Source organism: Lycorma delicatula, chromosome 2 (genome assembly GCF_047948215.1).
Source record: "Lycorma delicatula isolate Av1 chromosome 2, ASM4794821v1, whole genome shotgun sequence".
Taxonomy (NCBI): domain Eukaryota; kingdom Metazoa; phylum Arthropoda; class Insecta; order Hemiptera; family Fulgoridae; genus Lycorma; species Lycorma delicatula.
The window spans coordinates 220,293,140-220,307,111 of NC_134456.1; the positions used below are offsets into that span (position 1 = coordinate 220,293,140).

At 25.7% G+C, this 13,972-nt stretch overlaps 1 protein-coding gene and 2 pseudogenes across 1 annotated transcript in view; 1 reads left to right on the plus strand and 2 right to left on the minus strand.

Annotated features, from left to right (window-relative positions):
* The window catches only part of LOC142319660 (pleckstrin homology-like domain family B member 1), a 615,345-nt gene that overhangs the window by 450,021 nt on the left and 151,352 nt on the right, over positions 1–13,972 (plus strand). Inside the window, exon 4 of the mRNA XM_075357205.1 lies at positions 4,089–4,211. Within this exon, the coding sequence (XP_075213320.1) occupies positions 4,089–4,211 (123 nt within the window). The remainder of the gene's footprint in view (positions 1–4,088; positions 4,212–13,972) is intronic.
* On the minus strand, positions 10,052–10,630 carry LOC142319818 (cytochrome c oxidase subunit 1-like; annotated as a pseudogene).
* LOC142319819 (cytochrome c oxidase subunit 1-like) lies at positions 10,892–12,967 on the minus strand (annotated as a pseudogene).

A 13,972-nucleotide genomic window follows, 5' to 3' on the forward strand; every position in this document is an offset into this window, starting at 1 on the left:
ATTACAAATTACAAATTTTACAACGTAATAACCAGGAGATTTACTGCAAAATTTCATTATTTGGAACAACATTTGATTGTAACTTGTTTACAAATATAAAAAACACATGGGATGGTGCTTTCCATTGACGATAGTTAGTAACAAATTTAATATAAAAGATCAGACGTCCTGAAAAGCTGTAATTATAAAAAAGTTTATGTTGTTTGATTAAATTTACAAAATATTAAAAAAAAAACTTACCAGTTAGGATAAACAAAACAAAATTAAATTTTGGAAATATACAAAAATTAATATTTTGGTATTTAATATAAATTAATATTTTGGAAATAAACAAAAGAGCATATTAATGTGTGGTTTTCTCTGTAGAGCCATACCTTAAATCTTTTATTAAAATTTAAGTTAAGCCAAATTAAACTATACTTGATTTAAATTCAAACTGGTTTTGCCTAAAAATTTTAGTTTATCTTGGTAAGTTTGTATTTACGTAAAATTGTAGTGATTTTTTTACTAATTTTTTTTTTCAATATTTTCTGTTATTAATTTTCCAAAGTGTTTTGTGGGTTGGGAAATCATTCTTAATGTTGATGTTTTAATCCAGCCCTTTTAATATTATTCAAATTAATTTCTATAATGTTCAACTAATTCCAGAGTGTAATGTATTTTATTTGATTAGTTAGAACCCTAATTAATTTTGATGGGTTAATAATATTTAAACTAACAAAGTCCAGTTTAAAAAATATGTTTCACTATTACATTACTAGAATATATGTACATATTTAGAATGGTAATGGAAATTTCTGAATGGTCTCATTAAGTTAAAATAATAAAAACAATTTTTTGTTACTTGATTATACAAAGAGAGGGTTATTTAGCCCATTTAAAATGTGCGTGCATTTTTTTGTGTTTGTAATATTGTAACTTCTGGGACTGTAAATGAACATTATCATAACTTTTAGGACGACTATACCAGTCTTATTGAGCTATTTCAATCATGTGAATGACACAGGCTATAAGATTTGAAAAAAGATTTAAGATATTGGAAGACTTTTTTACAAGCTAAAATCCAAAAATGTTACTGATGAAATAGGGTGTAAAAAATTCTTTAAATTTTAATTTGTTGAAGGTGATACTAAATTAAGTTTTAGTAAGATAGTTTTCTTAATTTAGTTGATAGTTATTTTAAATTTTATTTTTATTTAAAATATGAATGGGCTTATAAAAAATGCTATCTATGAAAAAGGCAGTTAATAGATTTATTTTTTTGCAAAAGTAAAAGAAGGACATCATATAAACAATGTAATATACTGCACTTAACAATCACAACAATATAAACTTAACATTTTAATATACTGCAGTTAGCGTGAGCTAAGATTCTATGGTATGCAAGAATTATTTTTATTTTTAAGTTTCTTACTAATATTTTTAAATTTCTGTGATAAAATATTTTGAAATCAGGCTATAAATTGTAATGCTTTAAAAAAAGATTCAAATCATCTATGTAGGTGGTATAATTTTCTGTTTAAAAAATCTTCTATGTAAATTTTCAGAAAAAAATTTGCAGTATGACCATTAGAGGAACTTCTTTTACAAAATAAGGAAACAGTCATTGAGCTAAGTCTATTTAATGAAGAATAAGGCATTATGGGTTGAAATGTGAAACATTTTTGTAATTTGTAGATAAAAATAAATGCTTGAGAAATATCTTTTGAAAGTATATTTGTATCATAGTAATTCCATATCAATTTATGTGTGAAAAGTGATTGTAAACAATTTCATTTATTTAATTAATAAATGTAGATGGAATTGTGGTAGAGGTGGAAGAGCTGATAGAAGAATTATATGAGAAGTATTTTGATCAAAGCTTGTCAGTTTAAATAAAATGGTGTGATTTGAAGAAGAAAGAAATTAAAATTACTTTCTGGAGGGAAAAAATACTTGTAACTAGACAGAAGTAGAAGAAATAATTAAGGGGATGAAAGGTGGAGAGCAGATGATTTAAACATAAAGATTGTGAAAGTTGTTGGAAGGATGTGAAACCATTGGATATATTGAATGATAGGAGTAGTGTGGAAAGAGAAGAAGACTCCAAAAGAATAGAAAAAAAGTGTAATAATGCTTATATTTAAGAAAGAAAGCAGAAAGAAATTTAAGAATTATAAGAATTACAGAGAAGTTATCCTGATCTGTCAAATTATTTGAAAAAGTACTGGAAAGTGGAAGCAAGGCTGATAGAGGAACAACATGCTTTTAGATAAGGTAGGTAAAAAGTTAATCTTGTAGTTGCAGTAAGGTAATTTAAAGAAATGCACTCTTGAGTTTGGATGGGATTTACTGTTGAGCTTTCTGGGTGTTGGAAAGGCATCATGAATTTGAAAAAATAAAAAGTATGGGAGGTATGTAAGAAAAGGGAATAGAAAGAGAGAGATTGTACAAAAATTAAGAAAGATCTATGAAAGAACTGTTAGGTGTATAAAAATAAGAGAAGAAAGAACAGATTGGGTAGAACGGAAAACTGAAACAAGGTAGTATGGTTTCATCTTGTAGGTAAGATAGCAGATAAGGCTGAAGAGGTAATGTTAAGAGGAAAAGTACTTGTAGTTAACCTAATGGTATAGGGAAATAAAGAACAAAAGTTAAGATGTCAGATAAATGTCGTGTATCCCATACTGCCCTATAAGTATGGGATACTTATATATGTATGGGATACATGAGTATCCCATACATACTCATGTATCCCATACATACTTGTAACTCATACTCGTGTATGAGATACACGAGTTGAAATTTAATGTACAGAAGTGTGAATTGCTAATTACAACCAGAAGAAGAGTAGACCACAAGTGAAATGAAGGTGGGCAATTTTAAGTATGTTAGAAATGTAAGAGAGTTGGGGTGGAGGGCTATGCAAGCACATTTCTTTTTTTTAAATGTTGGGAGTCTTTGCTGGAGTAAACAGGATGTACTCCATAAAAGTAATATTACATATCAAACTCTGCCCCAACATTTATATATGCAGCAGAAAAATGCAATGAAAAGAAGTGGTATCAACAAAATGCATACTTTGTAAATCTAAATAGTACTAAGGAAATTACCAGGACAGAGATAAGGAATAATGATGCCAAAAGTACAATTAAGGAGGAACCTTTCCAACAGACAATAGAGAGATCAGGGATGAAAATGGTGGAAGGTATCCTGCTTGGGAAGATGAATGAGATGAAAGTATTGAAAAGGAGGTTGTGGGCTAAGTGATTGCAAGAAGTGTATACATAGAGGTGAGCGGAATAGAAGGTCATGGAACTGAGATATTGGAAGAATAAGAAAAGTAGGAGGGATTTATGACTTGGTTAGCAACTGAAAACGGTATATGATGATGCTAATATTAATAAATATAATTTATTTCTTTGTTTAGATGTATTGGTGTAGAACACAACTAGAAAATTATGGTTGCACTGAAGTTCTATTCATTCATACATATAGTCATATCATATCCTATATAGTTAATTTTAAAACTACCTACTATTCCAGGTCCAGCCCTACCGTGTAATTACAACCAGGTAGAATTGATTATGTTTTGTGAATTATTGTACTTGGCAAAAGGATCTGTATTAAGTACTACCATGACATTCTAATCATGTTCTCATTTATTAAAAGTAACTGTATCATTGGCCTTTATATAATTTTTATGAAGTTACTTGTACATTCTGTTGATGAAAGTAAATTTTGTTTTATTAGTACCTATTACATCATACATTTTGTAAAAATTTTTTATTAAAAATATATGATATTTAAAATTAATTGTTTATTTTTTATGATAATTTTTAAGCTTGTATGTGGAAATATGGAAATTGAATTTTCATCACATAAGCTTAAAGTTGTGCTTGGGATTGAGATGTGTAATATTTATTACTTTGAAAGTGACATTAATTACTTATAATTATTGTGTGTTTTGCACTAAATAATAAATTATGCATAAAATTTTACGATGCTTATTTTTTTCATAAACGTTTTTACATTTATGGAAATAATAACAAACAGTTTCATTGTGTTATATGGTTTTGCACATGTTGCATGCTGCTTTTGTGTGACAGGTTGCATGATCTGTTTGGGACGATCCACATGTCTTAGATTCAATCATCCAGCAGAAGCACGGCTTATGAAAAGTGTTCTTCCTAATTCAAGAATCTCTATGATGCCATTTCCTTTTTATCCAGGTCAGAATTTTTGTTTCATTACTTTCTAATATATATATTTTTTTTTTATAATTAATAAAAATTCAAACACAATTTTTTTTTCAACTTAAAAATATTTTTTAATGAGTGTACATGTGTTTAAGTAAAAATAATCATGAACTAACTTGTAATTTTATTTGTATTAATGTTAAAAATCATTTAACTGAATAAAAGTATTACTAATCTTTATGTAGTTTTATAATTAAAGTAAAAATGCAATTTGAATATGAGGATTTGCGAAAAATATTTAGTTATTATTTATTATATATTTAAAAATTTTAATTTAGGAAAACAACACAAATTAATAAATTCTGATTATATTACTTGTTACGCTGGAAATAATTTTTTCTTCGTGACTAGTAAAAAAAAAAGTAAATTCAGTATTTCATTTAGCATAAAAGGATTTATTATTATTTTGTAATACTGATGAAGTCAGTATTAAACCTCATGGTTTAATTCTTATCTTAAGGTTTAGTTTGGTAAAATAATTACATATGTTTTATTTAAGTATTTATTTTGGTTCTTTAAGAACAAATTTATTATTATACTATTGTTATTTTTGATATTAAGATTATTTATTGTTTAAGTTTATTTTTATATATTTTGAACCATTGTTTTTTTTAATATAAAATTATGATAATGATAGGGGTAGCTTTATCTTATATTTGTGTGGCTTTAGTTATCAACTTTTAAGTTTATTTTTATATATTTTGAACCATTGCTTTTTTTTATATAAAATTATGATAATGTTAGGGGTAGCTTTATCTTATATTTGTGTGGCTTTAGTTATCAACTTATAAGTTTATTTTTATATATTTTGAACCATTGCGTTTTTTTTATATAAAATTATGATAATGTTAGGGGTAGCTTTATCTTATATTTGTGTGGCTTTTAGTTATCAACTTTTAAGTTTATTTTTATATATTTTGAACCATTGCTTTTTTTTTATATAAAATTATGATAATGTTAGGGGTAGCTTTATCTTATATTTGTGTGGCTTTAGTTATCAACTTTTAAGTTTATTTTTATATATTTTGAACCATTGCTTTTTTTTATACAAAAATTATGATATGTTAGGGGTAGCTTTATTTTATATTTGTATGGCTTTTAGTTATCAACTTTTAAGTTTATTTTTATATATTTTGAACCATTGCTTTTTTTTATATAAAATTATGATAATGTTAGGGGTAGCTTTATCTTATATTTGTGTGGCTTTAGTTATCAACTTTTAAGTTTACTTTTATTTATTTTAACTACTGTTTTTATTTGAATTAGATAATGTTAGGGGTAGCTTTATCTTATATTTGTGTGGCTTTTAGTTATCAACTTTTAAGTTTACTTTTATTTATTTTAACTACTGTTTTTATTTGAAAACCGCCAGATCTATTAAATTTCAATTATAAAAAATATACTACCTTAGAAAAAAATTACTAATTAAGAATAACAGGGTATCTAATCCTGGTTTAAATTCAAATTTACATAGAAAAAAAAAATGTATTATATAAATTTCACCTAAATACAAAATATTAAAACCAAATAAGACTAAATTCTAAAAAAATTAACTTGAACCAGAGGAATAACCGCAAATGCTGGCACAACATTTTTTGGTTCTAAAAAATATAACTTAAATTAAAAAATTAAATTAAAAAACCTTAACACTGAAAATAAAGATTAACCATTAAGGATATTTAACCTAACAAAAATTTACATGCGTTATAAATTTAAAGCCAAATTTTAAAACAAAAATCAAATTTTTTTTTAAACCATATTTAAAGGGGACCTTAACTCCAAATTTTTAAACAACAAATAAAACAAATTACATTCAAAAAAGGATCTCCTCCCTTGAACAAACATAACTTCAAGCTACCCCTAACTGAAGTTAAATAAAAATTATAGCTTAAAAAACCAGTCAATAAAATCAAAAGCTAATAATTTTAAGATAAAGGAATGTTAAATAAAGCTACCCCTAACATTATTTAATTTAAATAAAAAACAGTAGTTAAAATAATAAAAGTAAACTTAAAAGTTGATAACTAAAAGCCACACAAATATAAGATAATGCTACCCGTAACATTATCTAATTCAAATAAAAACAGTAGTTAAAATAAATAAAAGTAAACTTAAAAGTTGATAACTAAAAGCCATACAAATATAAGATAAAGCTACCCCTAACATTATCATAATTTTATATAAAAAAAAGCAATGGTTCAAAATATATAAAAATAAACTTAAAAGTTGATAATTAAAAGCCACACAAATATAAGATAAAGCTACCCCTAACATTATCATAATTTTATATAAAAAAAACGCAATGGTTCAAAATATATAAAAATAAACTTATAAGTTGATAACTAAAGCCACACAAATATAAGATAAAGCTACCCCTAACATTATCATAATTTTATATAAAAAAAAAACAATGGTTCAAAATATATAAAAATAAACTTAAACAATAAATAATCTTAATATCAAAAAAAACAATAGTATAATAATAAATTTGTTCTTAAAGAACCAAAATAAATACTTAAATAAAACATATGTAATTATTTTACCAAACTAAACCTTAAGATAAGAATTAAACCATTTTTTTTTTTTTTTTTTTTTTTTTTTTAATAATTATATATTTTTAAATACACTTATTATAATATAATTATATTCCTTAGGTTTTTTAAACTTTAAAATTTATTTGAATGAATAAAATTATTTTTAATAAAATGCTATTTAATTTGATTAAAAGTTAATTTAAATTAAATTCTTATGAAATAGGTATTTAATTAAAATTAAAAATTATTTTAATTAAATATCTTATTGATGCATTTAATTAAATAATTTATTTTAGATGATTATCTTTACAAAAACTATTTTACATTAAATTAAAAATCTATATTAGATTAAAATCTTTATTTAAATATAAGAGGTTATCTATTATATAATAATTTTTTTAATTTATATAACACTTATGAATTAAAATATTATATTTAATAAGATTAAATATTAAAGGGAGAAATAGCTATATTTAAATAAATATATTACTATATATAATATATATATTTATAATATAACTATCTTTTTTCTTTTTTGTAACATAATAATTAATCAATTGAATGATATAATATAAATATCTTATTATAACGAAAAAATTTTTGTTGAAAAATTAAACTCAGAAATTAAAAATTGCAAAAAAAATAGCAAAAAATTGCAAAAAAATTGCAAAAAATTAAAAAAAAAAACAAATAAGCAAATAATGTACCGTATAAAAAAAATTATATATAAAAAAAAGGAAAAAAAACAATGGATTTTTACACTCAAGCAAGATGCCTGATTAAAGGATTACTTTGATGAAGTAAATTAAGTGAAACCTCACTCATGCTAAATTGTAAAATCCAGAATTAAACTGAAACTAAAGAAATCAAAATTCTTAATGCATCACACATCCTTTTACAAAAAGATAAGCTAAATTAAGCTTATGGGTTCATACCCCATCGATGAATAAATTCTCTTTTTAATTAAAATAAATTTATCAAAAACAATATTTATCACAACAATAACTGTAAGAATTATTATAACAATATCCTCCAACAGAATAATATTCTCATGAATATCTATAGAAATTAATTTAATTTCTTTTCTACCCCTTTTAAAAAAAATAAATAAAATAAATGAACAATCTATAAAATATTTAATTATTCAAAGAATATCATCATCAATTATAATAACCTCAATAATTATTAACGCTATCATTAACTGCCCCATTAATGAAAGAATTTTAATAATAATGAGAATTTTAATAAAAATAGGTATAATCCCATTCCACCTATGAGTACCAAGAATCATACAAATAATAAGATGAGAGATATGCATAATAATGATAACTATACAAAAAATCATTCCTGCAATTATTGCAACCCAAATAACCAGAATTAAACTAATAATAACATCAATAATTATATCAATAAGCATGGCACCAATCTCAGGAATAAAACAAACATCACTAAAAAAATTAATAGCATATTCATCAATTTCAAATTCACCATTAATAATCTTTTCATTAATAATTTCAAAACAACAATTTACTCTTCTATTAATTATATATACCATAATCAACTTAACCATGATAAACACGTTCAAAAAAAATAATATCAATTTTTTAAACCAAATTAATACTCAAACAAATCTAACAAAAACATCTCTAATAATTTCATCATTATCAATAAGAGGTATACCTCCAACTACAGGATTTTTAATAAAATGAATAATTATAAAATCAACAATTTGTATAGCACCAACCCATTAATTATACTAATTTCATCAATTATGTCAACATACATATACTTGAACATAATAATCCCTACAATAACCAAATCAAATAAATAAAAAATAAAAAAAATAATAAAAAAAGAATCAATTATCCCAATTATCTTAAATTTAATAGGAATTCCAATAATAATAATTTTTAAATTAAACTAAAAAGAAGGATTTAAGTTAAAAAAACTATTAACCTTCAAAGTTAAAATTATTATTATAAATAATCCTTAGCAAGTAAATGCACCTCTATATTTGCAATATAGAATCATAATTGAATACAAGACAAATAATGAGAGGTTTAAAACCTTAAATAAATTTACAATCTATCACCTAAATCAGCCATCCCATTCTCAATGAATAAATGAATATTTTCAACAAATCACAAAGATATCGAAACTCTTTATTTTATTTTTGGGCTCTGAGCTAGATTACTTGGAACAATAAGAAGAATAATTATCCGATTAGAATTAATACAACCAGGATCAATAATTAAAAATGACCAAATTTATAACACCATCGTAACATCACACGCATTCATTATAATTTTCTTTATGGTAATACCAATCATAATTGGAGGATTTGGAAACTGACTAGTACCTATAATAATTGGTGCACCAGACATGGCATTCCCACGAATAAATAACATAAGATTTTGATTACTTTAGAAAAATGATACAAAGAATATTATTTCTGAGATAATGAATATAGTTATACCTATTTTTATTAGTGATTTTACTTTATTTGTATGATTTCCTTGGAATGTTGCTTCTCGTGTGATGTCTCGTCATCATAATATTATTGACATTGTTGATAAGGTTAATCCTAATATTATTAGGTTATATTCTTTTGTTTGGGTTCATTTTACAGTTCCTGTTAATATTGTTATTACATTTATTGATAGCATAATTGGTCACAGTCTTTTTGTTACTATGTGAAATGGATGATTTTTTTTCATAGGGTACTTCTCTAGAATAAAGAGTTACAAGTGTGGCAAATACGTATGCTTGAATTATTGAAATTGCTGTTTCAAATGCTGTTAAGGTTATTTGAATTGGTATAATGAATATTAAGATTTTAATAGATGATAAGTCATTCTGTGGTTTTATATATGACTCAAATTCTATTTTCTTGGAGTCTGAATATTCATAAGATCAGTATCATTGATGTCCAATTGTTTTAATAGTAATTCTTCTATTAGGTATAAGGTTTTAATTGATGGGATAGCGATAAAAATTAAAATGATTGCTGGTATTGTAGTTCAGATTGTTTCTATTATTTGATTTTCTGTTAATATATTATTTGATAATTTATTTTTTGTTATTGTTGCTATTATAATTGTTACTGTTACTGTAATGGATAATAGAATTATTATAGTGTGATCATGGAAATTTAATAGTTGTTCTATAATTGGTCTGGCTCTATTTATTATGTTAAATTTCATTCCTGATGATATTTCTAAGGAAATTACTTTTTAATTTATTAATGAATTTTAAGTTCATGGCAATTTTCTGCCACTCTTAGAATGGCTTAGATACTAGTGGTAATTCATTAAATGAGTGTTCAGGGGGTGGTGTAATTGAAAATCATTCAATTGAGGATGATTTATTGTTTTTAAAGATTGTAATTCGTTTAAATGCTATGGCTTCTCATATAATGAATATGAATATTATAATTCTGATTATTGAAATTAATGATCCTATGGATGAAATTATGTTTCATGTCATGTAGTTATCTGGGTAATCTGAATATCGTCGTGGTATTCCCGCGAGACCTAAAAAGTGTTGTGGGAAGAATGTTACGTTTACTCCTAAAAATATGGTTGAAAATTGAATTTTTAATCATTTTTTATTTATTCTTATACCTGTTATTAGTGGGAATCAGTGAATGATTCTTGCTATAATGGCAAATACTGCTCCTATTGATAGTACATAATGAAAGTGGGCTACAACATAGTATGTATCGTGTAAAATTACGTCAATTGAAGAGTTGGCTAGAATCACTCCTGTTAATCCTCCAATAGTGAATAGAAATACAAATCCTATAGATCAAATTATTTGGGGTGATTTTTTTTTTGTTATTCCTTGTATTGTGGCCATTCATCTGAAGATTTTAATTCCTGTTGGTACTGCAATAATTATAGTTGCAGAGGTGAAGTATGCTCGTGTGTCAATATCTATACCTACAGTAAATATGTGGTGTGCTCATACAATAAATCCTAAAATACCAATTGCTAGTATTGCATAAATTATTCCTAGATGACCGAATGTTATTATTTTTCCTCTTTCGTTAGTAATAATGTGGGAGATTAATCCGAATCCTGGTAGGATTAAGATATATACTTCTGGATGTCCAAAGAATCAGAATAAGTGTTGATATAATATTGGGTCTTCCCCTCCTGTGGGGTCGAAAAATGAGGTATTAAAGTTTCGGTCTGTTAGTAGTATCGTGATTGCTCCAGCTAATACTGGTAATGATACTAGTAGTAGAACTGCTGTAATTAGGACTGATCAACAGAAAAGGGGTATTTCTTCTATAGTTATTCCTTTTGGTCGTATATTTATTGTTGTTGAAATAAAATTAATTGCTCCTATGATTGATCTTAGTCCTGCGATGTGAAGAGAAAAGGTAGTTAAGTCTACTGAAGGTCCTGAATGTGCAATTTGGGCTGAGAGAGGAGGGTAAACAGTTCATCCTGTTCCTGATCCTGACCCTACAATTGATCTTGCAATTAAAAGTGTGATTGATGGTGGTAATAATCAAAATCTTATGTTATTTATTCGTGGGAATGCCATGTCTGGTGCACCAATTATTATAGGTACTAGTCAGTTTCCAAATCCTCCAATTATGATTGGTATTACCATAAAGAAAATTATAATGAATGCGTGTGATGTTACGATGGTGTTATAAATTTGGTCATTTTTAATTATTGATCCTGGTTGTATTAATTCTAATCGGATAATTATTCTTCTTATTGTTCCAAGTAATCTAGCTCAGAGCCCAAAAATAAAATAAAGAGTTTCGATATCTTTGTGATTTGTTGAAAATATTCATTTATTCATTGAGAATGGGATGGCTGATTTAGGTGATAGATTGTAAATTTATTTAAGGTTTTAAACCTCTCATTATTTGTCTTGTATTCAATTATGATTCTATATTGCAAATATAGAGGTGCATTTACTTGCTAAGGATTATTTGTAATAATAATTTTAACTTTGAAGGTTAATAGTTTTTTTAACTTAAATCCTTCTTTTTAGTTTAATTTAAAAATTATTATTATTGGAATTTCTATTAAATTTAAGATAATTGGGATAATTGATTCTTTTTTTATTAGTTTTTTTTTATTTTTTATTTATTTGATTTGGTTATTGTATGTTCAGACAGCATATAATAATTACTTATTTTATAGTTGATAAATAAAGTAATATAAACTTATCTGAATGTGTATGTCAAATTTCAAATAACTATTAATGGTACTGCTGATGGTAATTAATGGAATATATGGAGATCAATTTTCATCACTACAACAGAGACATTTTTGTCTTTCTTTTTCACCATAAGATCCTAGGAAAATTTTGAAATTATAAAATAGTATTAACAGTAATTTGAAGACAGAAACAACCACAGATCTTGACAAAATCAGAAATTAAAGTAGAACTGACAAACAGGTTTCATAATCTTCCTATGGAAAAAAAATTTAACTAACTTTCAATAGCAAAACCAAAACAAATAAAATGTTGCTTAGGATGTTTTACAGCATTATATTTTTTTGATAATTGTGACATTAATTAAAAATAAACACTCCTAGGAATGATTACAGATTAAAAAGAAAATAAATTGTAGATACCAAAGTATTGAGAATTTACTCCTAATATTGTTTAAATTTATAAAAAAAACTGTTAGATATTTTTTTTTTTAAATTGATTATTCCCCCCTTGAAGAAATTATTTGTGAATGAAAAATATTTTCTGTACTGCTGTTCACAATAAAAATATATGAATGTAATAAATTATTTTCTTTAATTTATCTTAAATAATTAACGGGAGGTTCCTGATAATGTCCTTAATTCATTTGTAATTACTTTCTGATTTAGTTGGTTAACATTAAAAAAACAACCATTTGTTCCACTTTCATGTTGCTGCATGAAGTGTATGTGTAAATATCAGTTGATTTTTATATATTGTTATCTCTTCAGGCCGCTTTCAAGTAAAATACTACTTTCTTATAAGAAATTGTGAAAAAAGGTAAAACTGATACTTTATTTTGGTATTAATGATACATAAAAGAAGTTAGTTCTGTATATTATACAAAGTGTGATTAAAAGATTTTGCGACTAATATACACAGTACACCAGCTCTGTGTAACTGCTTGCTACACATCACATTGACAAGAAATGACCCACCGATCTCATGATTCATTATTTTTATTGGTGTCATTCCGAATACTTAGGGATCTGTGTTATATATGATTTTATGAGTGAGTATATAGTTGCATTCAAAATCTATCTATGGACCACAAAGTAGAGCATAAATATATAAGCAAATTCTGCATTAAACTTGAGAAATGTTTGATTAAAATAATTGAAATGGTCTAGATAGATTAATGAGCCCGGCAAGGTATTCTGAATAGCACTCATTACTATTAAGAGATCAGATTTTCACTCAAGGATGGAAAGGGTTCAGGGTAATTCTCCATGAGCACAACTCTTGAAACTAAGAACAAAATTAGACAGTTTATGCTTTGAGTATCACTGTAACATATTTCTGACATGATGACTTTGTTATCTTAACAGTGTAGCCAGTCGTTAGGTACATTTAAACTTACATCATGTTGCTCCAAGCTTGTTCCCAGGTATCTGATAGTAAACCTACCATGTCAAAATATGTCAGAATCTCTGTCAGCAATCCTAGGATGACTTAAGATTTTGTGTAAATGCTCATCTCCAACAATGAGAGCTGGTTCTGCAGCTACGATCCAAATGCTATGCAGCAGTTTTCATTTTGGAAGAGTTCCACACTCAGAAATCAAAGAAGACGGGGCAGGTCAGAAGTACAGTCAAAAGTATTCTCATTGTTTTCTTTAAAATACATAATAGCCATTTTCCATTCTTTTTTCAATAACCTTTTTTCAATCCTTTACTTATTGGGTTTGGTTCCCTGAGACTTCTTCCTCTTATCCAAGATGAAACTGAAATTTGAATGGTCATTGTTTTCAAATCATAGTGGAGATCTGATATGAGCTGTAGAAGGTGCTTGACATGCTAGAAAACAGAACTTCCTCAGAACATTCCTGCAATGGAAGAAATTATAGGAGTGTGTTCTGCTGTGCAAAGGTTTAATAACCAAATTTTATTGGGTACTTTCCTTTTCTAGGCTTATTCTCAGAATTTTTTTATCACTATTGTATTTCAACCTAGTGATCGTATTAAATTAGTTTTCTGA